Source organism: Pteropus vampyrus, unplaced genomic scaffold (assembly GCF_000151845.1).
Source record: "Pteropus vampyrus isolate Shadow unplaced genomic scaffold, Pvam_2.0 Scaffold313, whole genome shotgun sequence".
Taxonomy (NCBI): Eukaryota; Metazoa; Chordata; class Mammalia; order Chiroptera; family Pteropodidae; genus Pteropus; species Pteropus vampyrus.
In genome coordinates this window covers 133,304-158,093 of record NW_011889094.1, presented here as the reverse complement: position 1 = coordinate 158,093, position 24,790 = coordinate 133,304, and the positions used below count along the sequence as shown (strand labels likewise).

Below are 24,790 nucleotides of genomic sequence, written 5' to 3'. Positions count from 1 at the left end.
CCCGCGCCCCTCCGAAGCTGAGCTACCGGGAGACTGTTTAACCTCGGTGTCCCTCTGGCAGCCTGTTGTACTTTAACTCCTGCGGACCAGTAGCTGAGATGGACAAAGGAGAGACTCGAGGTCCGACTATTCACCCTTTCTTCGCACTTTAATTTTCATTGATTGGGAAGACAAGAGGAGCCCTAGGGATTCAGGCTGAAGGGGGATGACACGCCTTTAGACGCCATCAGCCCCCTAGCCAGCCATCTGCTCCGAACCAAATGGCGTTTTTTCACTCCCTAACTGCATGTTTCTATACTCCCGCGACGCAGCGCTCTGAACCCCCTAAATGCAGGAGGGAGCTGAAGCTCCAGTGTGTTAAACAGACTTGCTCCGTGCTGGCCCTCGCGGCCCCTCCCACACACCATAAATCCTCACCTTGCTCATTAGGAAAAAGCAGGAAACTTTCTTTTAAATACTTCTTGATGTCTCAGCACATTCACTGTACAAAGTGAGGCTCATTATGGCTGAGAAGGCACCCAATACATCAGACCTGGGAGTGGAGAGGGACTTGCCACCCAGTGGTGGTTGGTTCTGGCCAGGCACACAGAGCCTGTAGCCTGAAGAACCGGGGCGGACAGGGCATGCTCAGAACCACAGCACAGCAACCACAGCTGTCTGAAGTTTGCTGGAGACCAAGATAATTTTACTATTTTACCAACCGTTTCATGAGGCCTCTTTATCAAACTAAACATGCCCATGCTCAGCAGTGTGACCTACTGTTGTGGTCACCTCGTCCTGTGCCAAACCCCCTTTCACCCCAAGAAAGGCCCTGTTCTCAAGGTATATGTGAGGCTGGTTGTGGGTGGGGGGAGGAGCGCCTGGGAAGATTGCAGTAAACAATGCCCAGAATAGGCTTCAGACTCCAAGCCAGCCACAGGTTCAGTTTTCTGTGTAAACAAGTCTGGAGACTTGAGTGGAGTTTGTGTTTTCACAGACCAACTGAATACTGTATACCCAACAGAGAGGTTCTCTTATTCCTAAGAAGAATCGAGGTCCTTGTTCAGAACAACAAAATAAAAAACTTCCAGGCAGCAAATCTGGTGTTGATCAAACATGCCAGCTTACTTGGGGAAAAAAAGGAGGCGGAGGAAGGGACCCTAAAGCATGTTTATTAATTAGTATTAGTATCACATCTCCCACCAACACACCCTCTGCCCATTCTCCATCAGTCACACTTTTGGAATCTCAAAGCGGTTAAAACAGCAGAGAGATTGACCTGCTTGCTGTGAATACAGGAAGCTCACAGATTTCCATGGGCGAAACCTTTTTCTGTGCCGGGTAGATATTGTGGGTATTTCCTTACTGCTTACTCCTTGAGGACCGACTTCCTGAGGCACGCGAACATTTGCAAGACACGCTGACCCAAATGTGCAGACAGATATACTAACACTAGAGTTGCGTCTGGATCTCTCCGTGAGAATATACGTTCTAACCTGAGCCGCCCGCCCAGCCGCAGCGAAAGGGAAGGCGGGCGGAGCTCGCTCACAGTTAGACGCTGGAGGATAAACGACGCAGCACGCCCAGGGCTCAACCCTTTAAGCCCTCCTGCTGGCAGCCCCTCAAGGGAGGAGTAGCCCCGCAGACACCCAGGACAGCGACCCCTGGCTCGGCAGGTTCGTGTGGGGTGGAGGAGAGGGCGGTGGGAGGACAGAACCCCAGGGAAGCAGCGATCGGCCCCGACAGCTTCTCCTAAGCCCTCCCCCGCGTAACCACAGGCCGGGCCTGCTGGAGACCCAGTCAGCGGGTCGGTGGCCCTGACTTCCCTGTGGGGCAGGGTCACGGCGTGTCGCAAACCCTCCTTTTTTCAAAGGACCGGCGACCGTGTCATGGGAAGGAAGGAATGTCCCAAGCCCACGTGGTTTGTTTTGTTGTTGGGGATGCGGTGCATTTGCGGCACCGCCACCTGCGCGGGTGAGCGGCCGGGGAGGTGGAGGCCGCAAGTCCGAGGATCTTGCAAAGGCATGTGCGGATTTGCATGAGAAAGGGCGGGTCGCGTGGCTCAGGCGCGGCCGGGGCGGAGGACCGCCGGGCCCCTCCTCCGCGCCCCCACTGCTCCCCGCCCCCCACTCCTCCCGCACCTCCCTTCCCGCCCCCTTCTCCCCCCCCCGCCCCCGCCCGCCTCCTCGGCTGCGGCCGCCTTTCCCCAAACCGCGGATCATCTGCCGGGGCTGCGCGCCCATCTCCATGACAAAGCGCGTGTTTACCTGGCCTCGGCCCCGGCGGGCGCGCCTTTGTCCCGGATCAGATGACCGCGCAGCTGCTCTGCCGCGCGCCCCCCCCAACCCCCCAGCGGCCCCTTGGACCTTTCTGAGAGAGAACGTGCCGGAGCCGGCGGGGGTAGTTGGGTGGTGGCTGCTGTGGCCCCTGACCATGGGCGGCGGCGCTCCGGAGGGCGTCCTGGAGGCAGTGGCGACCCTCGTTCCGACGGGCGTATGTGAGGGGTCGACAGAGTCCAGGTCGGCGGGGCTTCGCGGTGGGTCACCCCTCGCCGCCGGGGCCCTCCCCGTTGACCCAGTCAGCCCCGTGACGGTCCCACGCCCACGCGTCCTTGCGCCTGGGGAAAGGCTCCAGGGGCCCTGCCGCGGCGACCCTCGGGGCGGCTGCGCGCACAGTCGGTGGGTGAGCGGCGGGAGCTTTGTGCGCGCTGGGGGGCGGGGCGCCTCTGGAGCCCCAGACCCTGACGCCCGGGCGCGCGACCTGGTCACCTGCATCAATGCCCTGACCCGCAAATCGCAGGCCTACGACTTTGTAGGACAATGGAGGAGGGAGAGAAAGGGCGTCGAAGAGCGACGTGGGGCAGGCCTTCCCCGAGGCCTCGCTCCCCGGAACTCGTCCCACCCGGGAGGTCGCGGGCACCTGTCGCCCGGTCCCCGGGCGGCCCGTCAATCACCCAGCCCGGCGCCCCAGGCTCTGAAACGCAGTCGCCGAGGAGACGCCGCGCCCCCAGCCCTAACTGGCGCGCGGCGCTCGGACCCCGCCCTCCCCGCAGAGTGTCCCCGCTGGACCCCAGGAGCTCCGGGTGAGGCGGGGCTTTCGACGACGCTGTCCTTCCCTGGCCTCCCCACCTCCCCTTTTCTGCGAGCATCTGCCCGGGGAAGAACAGATGTGGGCACCTGCGGTGACAGGCTGCATATGTTCCATCCTATTCACAGGCATTCAGACGTGGCCACAATGAGCAGCCTTTGTGCGCACAGTCACTAAATATATTAATCTGCACTCCCCAGAGCACCGGGCTGTTTAATTTTTCACTAGCAATAACATCTGATCTAATCCTTAAATCGGCTCCCAAAAGCCTGCCCTCCCGCCCTCCTTTTTTTCTCTTTCTCCCCACCCCCTCTCCCGAAAAACGTGTGAAGCTATTCAACCTTCCACCTGTTGCCTGCTGAACTGGGCGTGGGTTCCTGCAACATCTGATGTTGGTTAGGGCAGGGGGGGCGTAGGTGGGGGCGACTGTGTGGGGGACACGGCTGGGCCACATGGGCAGAGCTAGGCCATGTTTATCAGGAAAATAAACACAAAGTGCTGAGTGTGGCGCCCCAAATGTTGTGCAAACAAACAACAGTAATTATTAAACAGCTTCCAAAGCAGCCCTGCAAACTCACCCCTTCTGTGCAAGCATGTTTGAAAATGTACATAAAGTTCCCATCTATTTGTTTATTAATCTCTAGTGGTTTTTACAAATACCGGTCAACAGGCCACACAGCCAAAAGATAACACAAACCTCAGACGTGAGACTTAGATTTTTAAAGCAATTTTGTGGCATGGCTCTTTTATCTTAGCATCCCTTATTCTGTTTTGATTTGTTTTCAGCCACAATGAGTCCTTTAGTGCCATTGTGGGCGTCACAATACAGACGGACATCAGGCTGTGAATGAAGACAGAGGCAGTTTAAACAAACCAAGCTCTTTCTCCCTTCCGTCTATTGTAATATGAATGGGCCTTCTGCATTCGGCTGCTAGGAGACCAGCTTTGCAAAGCCCTGCTCCAGGAAAAGGGCTGGAGAGAAAGGGACCCCAATAAACAGCCTAAGTATTGGAGGAAAATAGAAGGGACAAATTTAGGCAAATGGTTTTCACCTCCAGACCAACACAATTTCTTCATCTCAAAATGCAAGACCTATTTTAAAGTGCTGCGTCCCCTGCTGCTCGCCGTCCCCTTCCTCCCATTTTACTTTAGTCCCTCCTCTCCACCACGTCCCAGGGAACGGACTGGGGACAGCACTGGCTCACTAGCAAGATTTGTTTTCAGAATGCTATTTTCTTTTAGGAAAATGGGAACAGGGCTGTTGCTCAGTCATAATCACTAGTACCGACAAAGTGTACGCTTCCGGCTGTTGCTAGGTAAGTGGGAGTGACGAGTCTGGATTTTTCAGGAACAATCGCAAACTATGGTTTCTTTAGTGCTACTTGGAACCATCACTGTTAACCTTTAGCAGGTTCATCGAGGCAAGAAATGTAGCTGTTTTCAGGTTCTTAAAGGCCCCGCATAAGTGCTTCTTAGTGGCCAGAACTGTCATAGGCCAGGACGGAACCAACCACCGTCCAGCAAATGGGAAAACCAGGGCCAGCTGATCGAAACCATGGTTCACAGCTGGGGCTCGAGTCAGACCCAGCTGCCCCACGCGCGTGGCAGTGAGAAGGCTTCACGTGCGCATCTGTTCACGCACCCGCTCGCTGGCCATCGGGGCTGGAGGTCCACAGGGAAATCAGGGCTGCTGTTGCACCTGCAAGACCGGCTTGAACTGGCCTGTCCCGTTTTTTAACAAGACTCAGAAACAAAGTCCACCCACCTATAAGCGACACCTGTGAACCCTTACGTGCTCCCACCACAGGACCTGGCCTGCGGAAGCGGTCAGAAGCGAAGTCCGCTGCCAGGAAGACCTGTGCTGAGCCCCTCACAACCGCTGAGCCCTGGGCGCAGAGACAGGCCTGAGCCCTGGCTCCTGTCTCCTGGCCCGTAGACTGCCAAATAAACACGCTTTCTTCTCTCGGAAGTGGGCATCAGTATCAGCTTCAGTGGGAGTCCAGCTGTGGGCCCTTGCTGGGTGACACTTTCTGCCACTATGTTAATTATGCAATGTGCAGAGGTCTTCTCTGCCTTTTGACTTTTGGAAAGAGTTTGTATAGGAGTAATACTCTTCTTTAGGTACTTCAGAGAATCCATCGCTGAGTCCACCTGGGTCTGGAGTTTCCTTTGTTGGAAGGTTTTTACTTGCAAATTCAATGTAATAATTATAGGATTTAATAAATATAAGGATACTAAGATTTTTTATCTCTTCTTTGGTCAAGTTTGGTCATTTGAACAGTTCGAGGAATTTGTTCATCTCATCTAAAGCTGTTCAAGTAGTCCTCATTTAACCCTTCAGTGTGGGAGAAGCTGCGGTACCATCTTCTGTCATTAGTATGGCTGATCTATGTCTTTGTCATGATCGGTATGGCTACAGGTTTATCCATTTTAATGATCTTATCAAAGAACCAGCCTTCTGTTTCATTGATTTTCTCTGCTGATCTAGGCAGAAAATCAGGTCAGTCATGGGGTTCATGTCATTGTTCCCTTCTTTCAAAATTCTCCACCCTTCACTTCCTGTTGTCTACTGTCTGAAAATGGTAAGATCCTATATTTTGTCTAGTTTTCCGGTTGTTTAGCATGGAAGGACAAATTCTGTAGGAATTAGTCCTTCATGGACAGAAGCTGGAACAGACTTTTCAGCTGCAGGTAACAGAAAACTCTAATTTTTGTACCCTTAACTATAAAGAAAGTCAGTTCAGCATTCAAATAACGCAATGAAAAGTTGGCATCTCCTAGAACTCATGGAGTTGCTCTCAGTGTCAGGTAGCTTTGGGTTCCGCCGCAGTCTTCAGAGCCCATGGTGCTCTCCATCCCCCACTGTGGGCCCCAGACATGTGCCAGCTCCCTACCCAGCTGCACGATGCCTACAGGGCCCAGAAGTCACAGACAGACACACGATGACCAGGGACATGTTCTTTATGACACTTTTTATCAGCAGTGAAACACTCCAGTAATAGCTAATGTGGATCAACCATGTAGAAGTCAGTGTTTTGTTATGGTTATGGCTTTTTTCTTTCCCAATTTTTGGATGAACTATGATTCAAATAGATCTAGGCCTCACATCGTTGTTGTGTTCAAAGAAAATTAAAATTCCAAATAAACCTCGAAGGCTATTTAAAGGGTCAAACTGTCACCAAGAGAAACCTGCCCCAAATCCCGCCCTTCCCCCAGCTCATCTGTCCCCGTGTTTTCTCTGTTGACCTGAAGTCTTTCTCGCCAGCATTTTACTCTCGATTCCCAACTTCTCCCTACTTTCGACCCACAGTTTTTTCTTTCTCTTCCTTTCTTTCTTACCGTCTCTGTTTCTCCACCTCGTTTTTAGATTCTCCGAGACCAAACTGATAAACCCAGTGTGTGCCAGGGGGCATGGGCAACGTCTGTATGCCCTGTAAGCAGGGGCGGGAAGGAGGTGACACGTCACGCGTAATTTTTATTTTTGCTACGTTACACTGATTTCTATGTACAGCTTTTCTCTCAGCCTCCTGGGAAAGAGATCTGGAAGTAAGCTTTGGCTTTCCCTTTTCTTTACTGTACTGTAGCCAAAAAAAGAGAAGTTTTTAGAATTTAGACAGATTTGGGTTACAATAACAATTATGCTATTTAAAACCACTTGTACTAGTTACTTAACATTTTTAAAACATAAAACTTTTTCCTTATATCAAAGTAACATATTTACATATTTTAAAATTCAAATAGTATTTCTAGATTTAAAACAAAAAATAGCAATTTTCCATACCACGCATTCCCACTCCCAACTCCTTCCTCTACATTGAACTGATTTCTAATGCTGTATCTTTCCTTTTCAGGTGTGTATATTGTCTGTGGACTTCCTAAATCTAGAAGATGAGGACTTAACTCTTCTCCTTGATTTCCTAGACACTGTGGGGTTCAAAGAAAAATAACATTCCTCCCACCTTCTAAGTTCTTCTAGCTGGGCTACTAATCAAATTAACATGAGACAGATTAACAAGAGAACATGTCCAAAATTCATTACAATGGACATGTGGGGGCCATAAGAATATGGGGAACCAAGGTGCATTGGGAAGCTGAGGTTCATATGTCATTCTGGACAAAGGAGAAATAAGCAGGGGTCTGGGATTTCAAAGGGAAAGCAAGCAATTCACAGGTAGAAGAGAAAGAGCAAACACCTGGTAAACAAAATCCTGCTGGGCCATCAGAAACAGCGGGGCACAGAGAGGGACGACAGGCTTTGCTGAGTCCCTGCCAGCCTCGCACTCAGTTTACATTGTGATGCTGAGGTGCTGCCCCCCTCCTCTCAGCAGGTTTTTCTAGCTAAATTCCTTTAGACAGGTAACGGGGAAAGTCAGAGGTTCTTTCTGTGTCCTTTGTTTCATAATAACCAGATTAAAATCAACATCCTCAAAACATATTTTGGAGTGGCAAACTTTGGTCGCACTCAACACACACATTTATGAACACGTATAAGATAAGAGCATGTCCCCTTTTTCAAAAATAGTTATAGTATCCTTTTTGATTAAATGACCATCCAGTACATACCTTATTTAAATTAGGTAATCATTATACTCAGCTGAGGCACGTGCTATGATTACATTCTCTTTTTTGTAGGTTTTTTATTTCTTTTTATCTTTACTGGATTCAACAATTGCTTAATTTATCTGCTTATTGATTTTTCTATGTGTTTATTACTTATTGTCACCAAACTCTGCAGATCTTTTAACATCTTCAAACACATCAGGTATTTGATGGGTCATACTTTTCCTGGAGATATGACCACAGGGCCCTCCTGCTCCAGTCTAGATGGCTTTCGTCCTGGGACCCTTTTTCTCTCTTGGATTCTCCAGTTTCTAGATCCTAAATATTCCTTCCTCAACTTATTAATTTTGGAGAATATCCTACAGCACGTTTCTGAAATAAAATATTTGATAATTTTGAGCTGCATGTCTGAAATATCTTTATTCTACCCTCACACAATATTTTGAGAGAATTTCATTGAAATTATTTTCTTCAGAATTTTGAAGTTAATGCCGCATTGAATTTCAGCTTCCTAAGATTCTATTGAGAATTTCCATGCCATTCTGATTTCCAATCCCTTAAATATGACCCTCTTATTTTTTTTTTATGGAATTTTTAAAGATCTTTATCTCTGAAATTCTGGGATGATGTGCCTTGTTGTGGGTCTTTTCAGTTTTGTTGTGCGGGCATTTGGTATAGCCTTTCAACATGACAACATGTCTTTCAGATCTGGGAAATTTTCTCGAATTATTTCTTGAGTTAATTTCCTCCTCTTCCTCATTTTCCCTGTTCTCTTTTCTGTAATTCTTATTTTTCAGATTTCAAACTTCCCAACTTATATTTTCTTTCTCCATCTTTCTGTTTTGCTATCTGAGGGTTATCGTCAAATGTCTTTCATCAATTTTTAAATTTGTTATTGCTTTCAGAATTTTGAAGCTCTTATTTTCTGAATGTTCTTTTATATACTTTTATAGGTGTAATATTATCTTCAGAGACTGTAGATAATAAGGTTTTTTATAACATTTTCTTTCCTAATTCCTGTTTTATTCTTTTTTCTTTTGTCTGTCTCAGTTGTCTGTTGATCCTTGGTCATCTATGCATATTTAGAAAGGAGGCAGAAATGTTTTTTCGGAAGTTCTGTGGGGTAGATGAGGACTACCAAGTGGTAGGAGGGGCTTTGGGCAGGCAGCCTGCCTCCCCGCCTCACTGGCCCTCAGTGTGGACCTCCTGCTCCTGAAGTCCAGTGTCCCTGGTTCCCCCCCACACAACCTGAATCCCTATTTCAATCTCTTCCCTAGGTTCCCACTCTCTGCCTGGAAGCCCTTTCTCTTCTAATCCCTTCTCAGATCCCACCCTTTCTTCCAGGCTCAGCTCACATATTACTTCCTTGCCGCTTTCTTTGTATACATGTTATAAACCTTACACTATGCTTTGCTTTTTTCCCCTAAATTTAATGTCTGTCTGTCTCCTCAACCACAACGTATGTGCCTTAAGACTTGAGACCATTTCGCACACCTCTTGTAACCCTAGGCACCCAACCAGTAATAGGTGCTGAGCACCGTTTGTTCATTTTGCTTAGAAAAAAATTATCAACAGGAAGTAAACGCCTTGTATGCCAAACGGAAAGATTCCTTCTCAAACTGTTTAATACATATGGCGTCACTTAGTTTGGGTAATTCTTTTTGAGTGCTTGATCTGTCAAGTACTTTGCAAGGGGCTCTGAAGGAACAATGTTGATCATTTTACTTCCCTGACAGAGCCTCTTGCTCCCTGGGGCTTACAGCAGTCTTGAGACAGGTTGTGGAAAGGTAAGTTCTGAGATGCATTTCAAAACTTTGGTATTATTAATTATCGAAGTTTGTCAATAACTTTCCTAAAAATAGATTGGTTTCGCACTCGGCTACCAAAACGTTCTCTAGGTTGCAGAGAAAGGGCATTGCAGGTAGGGATGGGAATTGTGAGTAATCTGAAAACTGCCCTATCTCCGAACCCAAGGGCGCACGTCTTGGGTGTGAACTTTCCTCATCTTAAAAGCAGCTTCAGGAATAAGGTCGAGATGGCGGCTTAAAGTTCAAACTCTTTAACAGAAGGCGGAGACTCTACGTGCGCAGGTGACCCTGCTCACCCAACCACTTTTATCTGCCTCTGCTCCCTCGCGCGTACATTCCAGTTACTGAAATTCCTCCAAAGCATCTTGCTCTTCGCCTACCATTACTCCACCTCCTGGAACCCTCCACGCGCCACTCCAGACGGGCAAGCCCGCTGGCTAAAAAAGCGTGGGACCATCCTGCTCGTCACAGCTCTTCTAACGATCGTCCTACGGCCCTAGTGCTTCCCACCGGCCCAGCGCTCTGCTCCACCCTTCGAAGCTGATGTGAGAAGTACCGTGACTGTCCAACTTTGCGCAGAGGAAGCGGAGGGGCAGAGGTTAAACAACTTGCCGAAGGTCACGGCTGCCGAGGGCAGCCCCGCTCGTTCTCCCAGCGCCCTGCCACGCTTCCCGCAGCCAAGGCCCCGGACGCAGTGACAGCCCTGCAGCTGGCCGGGGGCTGAGGAGAGCGGACGCTCTTAGTTCTTGCGCGGAACCGCGGCGTAAGGTGTCCCACGTGCCCACTGCTCCACCGGGCAGCGGAAACCCGCGAAGCGGACGGTGGAAGGGACAGCGCCCCACCAGCGCCTGCGGGAAGCCGAGACCTCCGGACGCCGAGACCCCCGGACGCCGAGACCCCCGGACGCCGACCTTCGTTGCGCGTGCGGTTTCCAGGCAACGGGCGCGGCGCCTGCGCACCTCGCCCCTCGGGCGCCGCGGAGGCTCTGCTCCGCCCCTCGGGGGGCGGTCCCTGGAGCGGAAGCGCCCCGAGCGGAAGCGGAAGTGCGGAGCAGCCGCGGCGGGGCGAGGGCGGCGAGGGCAGCGCGGGCGCGTCTCCGGCTGTGCTTCGCATCTGTAGGTAGGGCTGGGCCTGCGGGGACAGCGCTGTCGGGCGCCGCTCTCGGCCGTTCGGCCTCGGCTCCGCTGGCTGCGCTCGAGGTTCTGCGCCGTCGCGGCCGCCCTGGCCGGAAGCCCCGTGGCGGGTCCCCGGGACCTGGGTCCGAGCCCCCGCGGCCCCGCCGTCTGTGCCCTGGGCGCAGGACTCGCCCCGCCTTTCCCCTCCTGGGCCTGTCGGCCCTGTCACCTCCCTACCCCGTAGCTGGGTTCCCTGCCCTCTCCTCCGCGGCCGCATCCTCGCTTCAAGGGACGTGCGGCGGTTTCGGGTCCTCGCCGCCGTCCTCCGGTGCCGGGCTGTTCTGATCGCCCCCCACAGCGGCGGCCGTTGGCCAGTGCCCTTGCGTCTCAGACCGTGTCTTCCCCACGGTCGTCCGCAGGCCTTCCTGCACCGGAGCCCCCGCACCCAGCACGCACTAGGTCCTAGGCCCTCAGCGAGAGAATGACGAAAAGGCAGGCTCGCCGCCGGCAAGGAACTGCGACCAAAGGATGACACTTAGGGATGGCCGAGGGGGCGATTTGTCCAAGTCGGCCAAGGAGGGGCCAGGAGGTTTCCGTAGAGGAGGAGGGATTTGAGTGGAGTTTGGAAGAGTAGACGTTGGGAGGAAAAAGGGGGCAAGAGGCCTTTCATTCTTGCCGTCTGGCACTTTCGGGGAAAAGTATGGCTGGAGATGGGGAGCGGTAGGAAGCCAGAGAGGATCGGAACGAGGAGAACCTGGCGGTGGTGGCGGCGAGACCTTGGAGCGCGGTGCCGCTGTTTCTCATGATTTCCGGGTTTCGCGCCGCGGCGTCGGAGTGGCCGATCCGAGGGCGACGGAACCGGAGCGGGTCTGGAGCGGCAGGTTCCTCCCTGCTCACCTCGCGGTGTATTAGTTGTCTGGTCTGCGGCCGCATCCCACCGTTCCTGTGTCCACAAAAGCCTTTCCTTTTGTCCTCTGTCCCTGTCGTGTGCGAATCACGGCCTCCTGTCAGCGCGTGCTCTTTGACCTGCAGTGCTTGCGCGTCGCCGCTAGCAGCATGTGCACAGCCTTCTCACACTGTTTTGATTGCCCCAGTCGCCCCATCCCTGCCATCTCAGCTCCCGGTAGTGCCCCCGCCCCCCCGCCCGCCATTCCTTTTGTCTCAGAACTTCGGTTTTGCTTTCCTTACACGTCGTCTTCCTGAGAAGCACTCACAGCGCCGTGGCAGTGTCAAGGCCCTCAGTGCTAACCTCTCCATACCCACCGCTTGACCACTTCACTTCCCCGTTTCTTTGTGTCATTTCTAACCACTTAATTTCCCAGACATAGGGAAGTCTCTGGCCGGCTCTTTTCTCATCTGTAAACTGAGAAGACTGCAGTAGGTGACCCTGAAGTCACTTGTGGTTTTTATTATTCTGAGGTTCTACCTCACCCCTGAGCCTGGATTCTGGGTGTCATTTATGGGGCAGAATTACCGTAAGGCAAATGAAGTTCAGGCTTCAGGGTTCCTCGCTTTCACAGGCCTCTTCCAAGGCATAGGGAAGGATCTCAGTGGTCTTTTGTATTTTGTATTTTTTTTTTTTTTTTTTTTTTTAAAAAGAGTGACCCCAAATCACATAAGTTTCAGCTCCTACACAACTTATATTCCTACGGAACTGGCCGTTTTTGTATCCTGGTGTTTTGGTATTTGTGATCTTTTCCTTCAGATCCCCCTCCCCACCTCCTACTCCTTGTGTGTGCCTGTTGCTGAGGCTTGGAGAAGGAATGAATGAATGGAGCTGTCTGGTTCCTGCTGTAACCTGGCTTTAGTTTGCTCTGCAGTTAGGGAGAGAGATGCCAGAGATCTGAAATGCAAGGCAGTAGTCACTTTGCAACAAAGCCTGCATTGTTCTCTATCTCACTGCTGGCTTGCCCCACCTTCTTTGGGGAAAGGTTAGTGGTGAGAAAGAAAGTCCTCTTAATTGAAATCATAAAAGCAACTGTTTTCTCCATGGAAACAAAGGTTGTACACTGGAAATGCAGAGAAATGAATTGCATTCTTTTATGAGTTTGAAAATGAGGCAACCCTATGCTAGAATTTTTATAGCACTTTATAACAAATATAAACATTTTAATTTGCTGTTCGACATGTTTGTAAGATGTTCTGTTGGGAAATCTTCAGATATTCAACGTTTAAGGTGTTTTACCTTAATTTAAATAACCTTTCTTTAAATAACCTTAAATGTTTAAGGTGTAAATTAGTTATATAAATAAGGTCATTGTAAATTATTTCATAATAGTGTAAAATCCACCAAATTGAAAGGTAAATCATCATTACCTTATTTTTGCAAATAAGGAAATCAGTGATGTACAAGAAATTAAGTGATTTGTCGTCAGTTGGACAGTAATCAGGTCCGTCGCTAGCCAAAAGAGCCATGTCCTTTTCTTTATAATAAACATTACTTTTAGGAGGAATCCATTTACGTCAGCTGTTACTAAAGACCACTTACTATACATGGACCAAATTACATCCTTCAACACCTCTCCAGCTGCACACATCCATGTGATTATGCTAGGTTTTATAAAAGTGCTCAGTGGTGAGACTATTCCCATGAGTATTATATCCCAATTAAGTAATTCACTATAGATTTATGTAGGTTATCATAAAGTCACAAAGTAGAAATCATTGCCAACTAGGACAATAGGAAAGTAACTTTTTGAACAGTAGAGTCTTCTGGATAGTTCAATTTGGGGTTTTTGCCCATTAAGCACTAAAATCTCTTTTTTAGGATGGAAATCTTTCCAAAATATATTATTTCCATGTTTTCTTAATAGAATGTACCGAATGTGACATAAACATTCTATAATGATCTCAAATGGACATTTTAAACATAATTTGTTGTGTTGTGATGTAAACAGTGTTAGGGCTGCAGAGGTTTACGCAGTGTTTCCCTGTTGTTTGGAGTTTTTATGTTTTTTGGCTTTTCTTTTAGTTTTTTTTTATCCTTTCCCCGGGTCAGTTGTCAGCCATGCCTACTGTCGTCAGTGCGCCTGCCTCAAGTGCCCTTCCCATACCTTTCTCTGCTGTGGGCTTAGCAGCTGGTTGTTAGATCTGAATGGAAAAATCGTCCGTAGATGTAAATCAGAGCATGAGGAAGCCTCCTGTGAGTAAATTGTTTTAGCTTTAGTTCGTGAGTTAAAAAATTTATATTGGATTCTTATCTCGAATTCTGGATAAGTGAAGCATAAATTTTTGCAGGCATGCGTGCATTTTCCTCTCCTGTGTTCAGTGGCAGTAGTTCTCACGTGGTGCTTCATTGACCTGTAGTAGGGGTTTTGTTGCGCTGTGGTGGGTGCAGAGGCCCGACCCAGCGTCCCAGGCAGCTCTTTCAATCTCGGTCCTTCTCTTAGGGCCCCTGGCTCTGGGAGAACCTTGAGGAAGGAGGGCGCTCTGGGCAGTGCTGCGGTGAGTGGTTTAATCACTCAGAAATGCAGCAGTGACTTGGGGGTGTGGCCTAGTGAAAGGAACACAGGCTTTGGAGGCAGATGGGTTCCAGTCCCAGCTTTACTGTTACTGTGACCTCCGGCAGGTGACTTAACACAACAGGCACCGCTGGCTGCCACCCAGCAGTCAGCTCTTCCTGCTGTAGCTGGCAGAGCATGCTTTTTACAATAGAATCTGAACAAAACTGATAATGTGCCAGAGGACTAGAGGGGATGTTTGCTGTGGGGCTTTCTGATTTAAAAAGTAGCCATGTTCTTTGCAGAAAATTTATAGACAGAACAAAGAAACACAAAGTATACAGTCTGATGCGTTTTGACATGTATGCACACCCCAGGTGTCTCCTTTTCTGATGGACCCTGAGCCTGTTCCTCTCTCTTTTAAAGATTCAGGTCTTACACAGGGATTTTGTCTTGTTCGTTGCTGTGTCCACAGCTGCTCGCATGGGACTGGAGCACAGTAAACAGTAGATGAATATTTATGGAGCGAATGTGAGAATGTAGATCTCATGCCTCTGGTTTATCTATGGGAGGGCCTCCTTTGTCTTTTGCAGTAGGAAATAGGGTTCTGAATCCTTCCAGTCTTGGGGTTCTTCCATAATAAGGAGAGTGTTGGATATTGGGCAGCCAGAACAGGCAGCGTCCACGGTAGCCCCTCGTTTATCTCCACGTCGCAGGCCAGACTGTGTTTCTAACATGCACTTGCTTGAGAGCCCTGATCGGCCGCCTGTCCAGCTCAGGGCGAAGGGAAGTGTGTGCATGCGTGTGTGGGTGTGATCCGTCTCCTGCAGCCTCATCTCACTCTTCCCTTTCAGCAGAGGTTCTGGCCACACTTAGTGTTTGGGTTTGGTTTTTTTTTCCATTTTCAATGTTTGAAGGACACATTTATAATATAGATGAAATTGCAGCTTAAACGACTTAATAGAACAGATCTTTTAAGCACCTTAGAAACATCCAGTTAGTAATAATGGTACCTCATAGACTTAAAAAAGGTTGTCCCTGGCTACTATGCTTCACGCCTTCTGTCAAGTCACACTGGGAATGCCCTTCCTCAGGACGGCCGTCATGGATCCCAGGTCCACAGGGTGCTGGGTAGTCCCCACATTCTCTGCCCTTCTCTGTCCTACAGTGATGCCCAAGTGCTTGTGGCATATTTTCCTGCTGGAGTGTAGATGCTAGTGGGCAAAGCCTGTCTGTCTTGTTCATGGCCCAGCGTCAGTTGTCGTGACTGACGCAAAGCTGCTTGCTGACTTAATCCAGATTTATGTGTGAACAAAATTACCTGGTACTGTTGAGGAGAACTGGGTGTTAGCAACTTACAACTACAGATGGACAGCCTGTTGGAGGAAAGTTACCAAGATGTGCTTTTATTTTGACTCAGCTGTTTCACGTTGTAAAATTTATCCCGAGGAAGTGATCCAAGATCTGCTCAAAGATGTTTATACACGGATGTGATTCACATTCTTATTTATGGCATGCAGTATTTGAAATAACCCAATATTCAACAGTAGGACTAAGTAACTCGTTTTACATCAACATTGTGCATCCATTAAAAATGACACTGTCAGAGAAGTTTAACATAACGGTTTGGGAATATATTCATAATAAAGACACAAAGTGGATTAACTGTGATCCCAATTCTTAAGAATAAAAAACTGGAAATACATATCCTAAAATATTTATTGAAGTCATTATCTCTGGAAAATTAGATAAATAGTTTTTATCTTTGTTCTATCTATGAATTTTCTACAAAGATCATGGCTACCTTTATAAACAGAATATTTTTTTACAAATATATTCCTGATAATACAAAGTAATCTAGTATATAAAAATCTTAAGTATAGTAAACCTTCACATTTCTATGGCTTTGTTTTAAATTTTGGGTTAATTTAAAATTTTCGAATGGCACTGGGCAGATTTTACTAAACTTGAGGCAACTGATAAGAAGTGTTCGATGAATAAGTTCATAATTAAAATTGCATAACAGCAATTTATGAGGTGGGTCGTGTATAGCACTTCGCAGATTTAAAAAAGCTTATGGAATGAAGTCAGTTGCTCAGAGTTTCGCTGTAGGAAGTGGAGGTCCAAATTTGAACTCGGAGCAGTTTTCTTCTAGAGCCTTCCTCTGTCCATCAGTACGCCCAGCGTCTGCCCCTTCCGCTGAGGACACAGTGAAGGGGTCTGCCACCGACTGCGGCGGTTCTGCAGCCCACTGGGATTGCTCCGCCTGTGAGGAAAGTGAGGTGGCCCCGGGAGTGCGGCCAGCTCCCCGGGGACCCGCGCCGCAGCGCCTGCCGCCTGCCCTCCGTCACACTTCCCACACCGGCCTGCGGCGGCTTCACCGCGGTGACGCGACTTACTTTTTTTGCCCACATTTGGAGTCGGTAAACGTGTCGGTTCCTGGGCTCTCTGTCTGCCGACCCTTCCGTGGCTTCTTCATTCAGCCATTCACAAATACGTGGCCTCACACGCCAGACGCTGGGTGTTGGGGATACGACAGGGTGACGGCATCCACCTTGGAGAGGCTCCCGCCGATGGCAGTGGTTCCCAGGGTGCGTTTCCGGCAGTAAGACCGAATGACACATGACTTCTGTTTTCTTTCTGGATAATGAAAATTTTCTCATAGTTTGCAGGTAGAATACATTAAATTCGATATCTATATATATGTAATCTTAAAACTGCCTGAAAGTAGAGAATGAAAAACCTCAGTAGATGCTCTTAACAATAAAGAAATTTTTAAAGATAATATCCACAAAAGTTACCTTTTCAAGCACTTCGTGTCGCACCAAATTAAGTGTGAATGTTTAACATTTTGAGGAGCTGGAACACCAGAAGGCATGCTTCAATGTCACAAGTTTCCAGATCTTTGCCTATCCAAATCTTTCTCTGTAAATGCCATAGAAGAGCACATTGTAAGGTAACGTTCCTGAGGTTATTTGTGATTCAAAGTGTGAGAAATTGGCAGTGTGAAAGACAGGGGAAACCAGTACGTGTCTAATTAAAATAGTGAGCTTTTCACTACTGGGCGAGGAAGGGGGGAAACATTTGAATAAAATCAAAGCAGAGCTGAGCCTGACTTCTTGTCGAATAAAGAGGAGAGTGTTTTGAGAAACTCGGCGTTGCCACTTGCAGTTTTAGTAGAAAAATACTTGAAACAAAATCCCTTTTTATCGGTGAGGGAAGGCAGCCAACCCACGTGTGGCGGAGCCGCTGCCACGGCTGGCCGCGCGCGGGGTGGGACTTGCGGGCGCCCGGGCTCGGCGGGAGGGGTGCTGCGCCCCGCCCGCGGCCTGCCGAGGGCGCCCCCTCTCCTGGAGCCTGAGTCGGACCCCGGACCCCGCGCAAGGCCCGCTCTTGCCTGGCTCCCCGGCAGCGGCCCCACGAGCCTGCCCTGCACCTGGCCGGGCGCGGCAGTGGCCGAGCGCCGTGAAGTCCGAGCCTACGCCTCCTGCCGCAATGCACCGTCCTCGGGGAACCCCTGCTGCAGAGACCCGCGGCACCCTCTCCGACGGGCCCCGCGCCATGCGCTGGCCATCGCTCCGTGCGCCTTCGCGCGTTCGGCACATGAATGCCCACGTAACCGTGTGCCACTCATGTCCACTCAGTTTCTATATATTTTTTTTTATTATTAATGGCTATTAAACAGATCATTTCAAATTCTACTGATAGGGGCCGATGTCCATTAATAGCCAGTAGAGTCTTAAATGACAGTTCCTGTGATGGTGCCTTTTCTCAACCTGGTAATTTTAGTTTCTCCATTTGTGCAAGAGAGCTTAAGGTTTTTACCTGTCAGGGTTGTTTTAAAGAGTGGAGATTTTCCGTGTGGCCCGCAGGTGCAGGCGGAGCGAGCTCACTGTAATGGGGTGACTGCCGGCTTCTGCAGCTGGTGGCCACTGTCCTCAGTCCTGAGCCTGCAAGAGGCAGCATTTGTTCTCGTGTTGCTTTTTGCATACTAAGGATTTTTTTTGTTTCATTTTATCAAAGGACACTAAGCCCCGATGACTCTAAAGAAAACCAAAGCAAAAAGAATAGGCCATTAAGATAAAAGATGTCGTCACAGAATTTTTTCTATGATGGCTGTTCTTACCTATTCAAATAATGCCTTATATTACATCTTTTACACGTAAGGGCATCTTACTATAAAGTATTCTGCTTAGATTTTTTCCAAATTTCGAATTCCAACGCTGAGCCATGCTGTATATTTGTACCTTTTACGGTGGGCAGTTTTCCGTTCAGAGTCAGGGATTCACCATCTCAGATGTTAGAAGTACAGACGTTCGGCATAGAGAGTTATGTACCGTAGCCTTTGATTCGAGTTGGGGATCTGAATATGTGGGGAGCCGACTGACACTGCAGACGGATTTTCAGCTGTGCGAGTGGTCGACTCCCCTGACCCCCTTGTTCGAGAGTCAGCTGCCGTCTTCCCCTCAACACCTTTACTGAAATGTGCCTCACGTGGAGTAAACCACACATACTTACAGTGTACAGTTGAGCAAGGTCTAGCATGTGTTCACTCGTGAAACCATCACCACATTTGAGCATACCCGTCACCTCAGAGGATTCCCCTTTGCGAGCCCCTCCCTCCAGCCCCACGCAGGTGGCCACTGAGCGACTTTCTGTCGCTACACACGAGTTCAACTCTCCGGACTAGAATTTTACAGAAATGGAGTCATACGGTGTGTACTGTTTGGTCTGGCTTCTCTGGGTTGCATGTATCAGTATCAGTTTAGGTTTTCAAAGTTAACTTCTCTCTCAGTTTCAAGATGAGAAGTATTGCTTAACCTGCTTTTGAATTTAGTTGAGAAATCTTTTGAATAATAGTCTTAGTGGAAGTTTTAAAAGATGTGATGCGAGGCTGTCCCGTGTGGGTCCAGCCCCAGCAGCTTGTACCTGGGAAAAGTTCTCGGTGTTCTCGCTGGACACTCTTCGGGCTCCTAACCAGCACACCATGTTACATATGTTGGTGACCAGAGTTTCTGGAAACAGAGAATGAATATTTAATGTTGTCTTCTCTTTGCTTCATAAGGTGCCATATGTCTACTGATGATGCTGTAATTGCTTATTTTGTCCCCGGACCCTTTCTGGGAGCCCAGTGATGGGAGTGAGAGGGTTGCAGGGCTTTGTGGGAAGCGCCTGCCCACACACACGCACGGCGGTCAACTTCAAGGAGCTGGCCGAGCTGCACCGAAACCAGCATCCTGGGTGCGCGCCTACTGTCGTGGTGGATGCCATGTGTTGCCTCCGGTACTGGTACACTCCCGAATCTTGGGTTTGCGGCGGCCAGTGGAGAGAGTACTTTGCTGCTTTGCGAGATTTTGTTAAAGCCTTCACGACTGTCGGCATCAAGCTGGTATTCTTCTTTGACGGCATGGTGGAGCAGGGCAAGAGGGCCGTGTGGGTGAGACGGAGGCTCAAGAACAATCAGGAGATAGCCCGGATTTTCCATTACATCAAGTCGCACAGGGAGCAGCCGGGCAGGAACATGTTCTTCTTGCCCTCGGGGCTGGCCATATTTACGCGGTTTGCTTTGAAGACCCTGGGTCAGGAAACTCTGTGTTCCCTACAGGAGGCCGACTATGAGGTGGCTTCTTACGGCCTCCAGCATAACTGCCTTGGGATTCTTGGAGAAGACACTGACTACTTAATTTATGACACCTGTCCCTACTTTTCAATTAGCGAGCTCTGCCTGGACAGCCTCGACACCGTCATGCTCTGCAGGGAGAAGCTCTGTGAGAGTCTGGAGCTCAGCCTGGCGGACCTGCCCCTGCTGGCCTGCCTGCTTGGCAACGACACGGTCCCAGAAGGCCTGTTCGAGAGCTTCCGGTTCCAGTGCCTGTCGTCCTACACCTCTGCGAGGAAAAACTCTGACAAGAGAGGTAACGTCATCCTGGCTGTAGCGGACCACATATCGAAAGTTCTTCGCTTACATCAGGGTGAGAAGAAGCTAGAAGAGATGCTACCTTTGGGACAAAATAAAGCTCTTTTTTATAAAGGGGTGGCATCGTATCTTTTGCCGGGACAGACATCTCCGTGGATTTTCCAAAAACCCATAGGTATAACAACTTTGGGCAAGCAGATAGTATCCGTGAGTACAGACCCTGAGTTCAAGCCAGAGAGTCTGGTGTGTACGCACCCTGAATCCAAGGAAGAAACTCCCGTGTGTACACACCCTGAAACTGAACAAGAAGACCCCATGAATGTGGAGCCTGAAATGAAGCAACAAGTAACCATGGTTTCAGACACTGAAATCCTGAAGGTATGTAAACATGCTTCCCCATTTGTAACATGTCATGATTGAATCCGTACCCATCAAGGGCCTTGTCAGTGAATATTGATTACTAGCAGTGGCTAAGGCACTGTGTGGACAGAAACAGGACCCTAGATATTTAGTTAGGAAGCGTGACATGATCCATGAAAACTTACACTATGAACTGTACTCGAAACTGTCACATGACTAGCATAGAAGAAAGCTCGAGGAATTTGAAGCGGAGAGATCGTTGTGTTAAGGCACAGAGTGAGGTCCTCAGCCGAGGTAGAACCGGAGTCAGACCTGAACGGGCCTGACTTTTGCTTTGACTTCGTAGACTGGGGGCTCTGGCGACACACAAGATGTAGAGTTTGGAATCTGTCACCTGGGACACTGGTAGAACAGTAGGCTGGAGTCGGGTTTAAGGGGAGAAGTAGAAAGAAGAGTTTGGGAAGGTGTGCTGCAGCCACATCTTGAAGACTGCGGAATACCATACTAGGAATTTGGATTTAACACTGGAAGGAGTATAGAGCTCTTGCGGGGTTTGATGGGAGGGCCACTGTTTACTCATCACTTACGGGCGAGGTTCTGTGCTACGTGCCTTACGTGTATTATCTCATTTAACCCATGTGTTACAGATACGACACATGTCCACATGAATGTCTCAAAGGCACTTCAAGTTCAAAACCAAACTCATTACCCACAGATCTTTCGTTGTCCTTAGACTGCGTGGGTTTAAATTTTGAATAGTAATCTAGATGAATGTATTTCTACAGTGCTAAGAATGCTCCTCACAGAACAATAAGCCTCGTACATAGGGTACTGTAGCCTTTTTGATTTTGAGTACTTGTTTGACTAGTAGTGGGATCAGTTCAAGTCGTATGTCGCATCACCCGCTGCGGCCAGCACTGCTGGCAGTGCCAAGCACACGCAAACGAGAGCTCAGCACAGCCTTCACTTGGTAAAAAATTAGAGAACAAATGCATGAGTGTGACAGAGTCCTCTAGGAGTCATGGTTTAGTGGGGGACATGTGACGAGATCGCTGCTGTAGTGTCCCTGTGAGTCAAGCCCATGAGGCAAGGGGAGGTGAATTCAGACTGGGAGAAGAGAGGACTCGTGGACAGGGTGACACTGAGGAGAGCCCTGGGGAGGAGGCGTGCGAAGCAGGAGGTCGGGAGGGATGGGTGTTATGGAACATGGTAGAGGCCGGGGAGGGTGGTGTTCCTGGAGAACAGCGAAGTGCGCCATCGTGACTGGACCCTGGCAGTTTCAGTGAGGCGAGATGGCATGTGTGGGGGGAGTGGGGTCTTGAGTGTGAGGGCGAACTCGTGGCAGCCTTCAGCGTGCTCTGAGGTGGGCAGTGACTGTGTCTGTGTCTGCAAGGAGGCAGGATGGCTTAGTGGGGGGAGAAACTGGGGCTGGGAGTCAGTTGGAGCCTGTCAAAGCCACACGCATCTCGGGTAGACACAATGGCGAGCCGCTGTGGGAGTCGGCACCACGGGAGTGATGGAAAGCTTTGAGCCCAGGAGCCCAAGGAGAGGAAACGCAGAAGCCAGCTTGATGTGCCGAGTGTGAGTGCCCGATGTCCCTTTCTGAGTGCCTTCAGAACACGGGCGTGCCATAGGAAGGGGTCGGCTCTTTCTGTCCGAAGGTTTGTTTTCGAGGAGAACCCCACACGTTTACATTTGAACAGGTCGCTAGGGCGCAGCACGTCCAGGCTGAGAGCTACCTGGTGTACGGCGTCATGACCAGCGGGGAGATCGAATGCAGCAACACCCTGGAGGACGCGCTGGACCAGGCTCTGCCCAGCCAGGCCTTCGTGTACCGTCCCATGCGGCAGCGCGTCTACTCCCTGCTGCTGGGGGCCGGCGGAGGTGAGCAGAGTAACAGGGTCTGGGGCTGGTCCTGGGGGTCTGGCGGCTGAGGTCACCTGTGTTCTCTCAGGGCACGGACAGAGTTCAACAGAGTTTGTTTTCCTGTTAAGTCCGACATCTGGACACAGGGTAGATGCACGGGACATCACGTAATCAGCAGGCAGCAGGTCAGCAGTCGTTAGGAGAGTGTTGCTTCTGTGAAGTGTTAAACTTTTACGTCTGAAAGGACTTGTGCCTTTTAAAAAAGGTGAAAACTCTTTCCTCCTGTAGAAGCATAGGGTATGTTTATTATTAGAAGACGGTATCTACTTATTCTTCCTCAAAATGATTTTCATAAAATAATTTTATAAAATCTAGTACATCATTTTTTAAAAATATAAACGAGATTTTCCATTAGGGTTTTTGTAGTTAAGTTTGTGCGTGTCCCTGTCTGTTTGCTTTGTGCAGTAGCAGTGAGAACACGGGGAGGGGACCATCCATGCTGAGAGCGGTGACTTGGAGGACTTTTAACAGCAAGTGTAAAATGTACCTGGCCCTGTGACCCCCTGTGAGGAGTAGTTTTGGGGGACAGGGACGTAGAGGAGCACTTCACAGCAGAGACCGGATGCCGATGCGTTCGGTCGCCTCGTCGGTCAGCCGTGCTTACCAGGGCCAGGCCGGCTGTGCCGTCGTGGTCTGACTTGAGAGGGCTTAGGTGAGAAGAGTGTGGAAACCTTCAGACGTTATCGTGGATGTTTTCATTTGCGCGTTCAGTTCTGTTTCCGCTTCAGGTGTTTGAAGTTCTGTTGTTAGGTGCATATGCATTGGGGATTATTATGTTCCTTACTGTACTGACCCTTTTAACATGATGAGATTTTTCTTTTCTGAAAAATCTGGTAACATTCCTTGTCTCGAAGTTGGTTTTGTCTGTTACTAGTACATGCTCCAGCTTTTTTGCGACGGATGTTCGCATGGCGTATCTTTTTTCTATCCTTTTACCTTAACACTATTTTTTTATGTTTAAAGCAAGCAGCATATCAGCTGACTAAAAAGTCTCTGTCTTTTAATTGGAATATTTAGACCATTTACATTTAGTGTGATTATTGACATGATTGGGTTTAAGTCTTCCATTTTTCTCTTCGCTGTTTTTTTGTTATCTCCTATTCTGACTCATTTTGGATCAATAAATAGTTTTTAGTTTTTGTTTTATATCGTCTTTGGGATGATTAGGTTTACTTGGTTTTTTCTTAGTAGTTGCTCTAGGGTGTATGATGCTCATCTCTAAATTATCACAGTCTACCTTCATGTAGTGTTTTACTATGTTATATGTAATGTAAAAACCTACAACAGAGTTCTTTGTTTCTATCATTTTTGCTACTTTTGCTTTGTGTCTTATGTATATTTTTAAAACCATTTTTAAATTTTGAAATAATTATACACTCACAGGGGTTGCAACAATGTTACGATGAGTTCCACGTAGACACCACCCAGTTTCCCTAAAGATGATAGACTCTGCAGTAAAGGACAGTCTGAAGCAGGGACTCGGCATTGGTGCAAGGCTCCTAACTGGACTGCAGACAGTATTTAGTTCTCACCATTTTTTAGACCCCCTTAGTGTGTTCGTGTGTGGTTCTGTGCGGTTTTACTCATGTCAAGACACAGAACTGGCCCATCACCACAAAGACCCTCCGTCAAGCTGCCGCTTGGTGTCCTACCCTCCGCCCTGTCCCCTGACGACCACTTGTCTGTACTCTATCTCTGTTTTTTGGTTGTTTTGAGACTGTTAAACAAATGGAAAGATACAGTATATAACTTACTGAGATTATGCATGTATTTTAAACCCCATAATACACAATTCTTATTTTTACTTTAAAATAAGGGTCGGCAAGCTTTTTCTGTGAAGGGCCAGATCATAATAAATATTGTAGGCTTTGAGGGCCCCCACAGTCTCTGTGACAAATACTGAGCCCTGCTGCCATAGCACAAAAGTAGCCATTATCAGTACATCAGTGATGGAGTGTGGCTGTGTGCTAATAAAGCTTTGTCTAGTTTTCCCATGTCACAAAATTTGAATTTTAAATAATCTTTCTGTGTCGCAGAAACTTCTTTTGATATTTGCTAATCATTTAAAAGAACATGAAAAGCGTCATTAACTTTCAGACTACATAAAAACGAACAGGGCAGGTTTGGCCCATGGCTGCAACTTTCCAACCAACCCTTACTTTCAACAGTCCGTTGCCTTTAAAGGAATTAGTGAATGGGAAAAGGTCTTTGATGTGCTCCGTTTCCAGTGTTCTCAATTTTTTGTGTGTAGATTCAAGTTTCCTTTAGTTTTATCTTTCTTCATTTGAAGAACTCGCTTTTACATTTCTTCTGCTCGTTTTATTTCCCTGAGTTTTTTTCCTGAAAATACCTTTATTTCAGAAGTAGTTTTGCTAGATATAGAATTTTAGGTATTTTTTTGTTCAGCACTTTAAAGATGTCATCATGTTTTCTCTGGCTTGTATTGTCTCTCATGAGATGACAGGGGTCCTTCGTGCTGTTGTTCCCCACATGTAATCGGTGTTTTTCTCAGGCCATCTGTAAGATTTTCTCCTGATCACTGGTTTTCAGCATTTGTTGAAGCTGAGCTCAGGAGTGGCTTGCTCTGTGTTTGTTCCT

At 48.6% G+C, this 24,790-nt stretch overlaps 1 protein-coding gene across 15 annotated transcripts in view; it reads left to right on the top strand.

Annotated features, from left to right (window-relative positions):
* Window positions 1–10,472: 10,472 nt before the first annotated feature.
* Window positions 10,473–24,790, top strand: part of FAM120B (family with sequence similarity 120B) — a 53,835-nt gene continuing 39,517 nt past the window's right edge. For 2 of the 15 annotated variants that reach the window (XR_002776688.1, XM_023521730.1), the window contains exons 1-2: window positions 10,589–20,284; window positions 21,970–22,150. Coding sequence is in view for 11 of the 15 variants with exons in the window: in XM_023521730.1 (XP_023377498.1) it covers window positions 19,124–20,284; window positions 21,970–22,150 (1,342 nt within the window). In the remaining 4 variants the exon portion in view is untranslated. Of the gene's footprint in view, window positions 10,554–10,588; window positions 20,285–21,969; window positions 22,151–24,790 lie in introns of those variants that run through there. The other 13 variants (XM_023521729.1, XM_023521732.1, XM_023521726.1 and 10 more) reach the window with 12 other exon arrangements.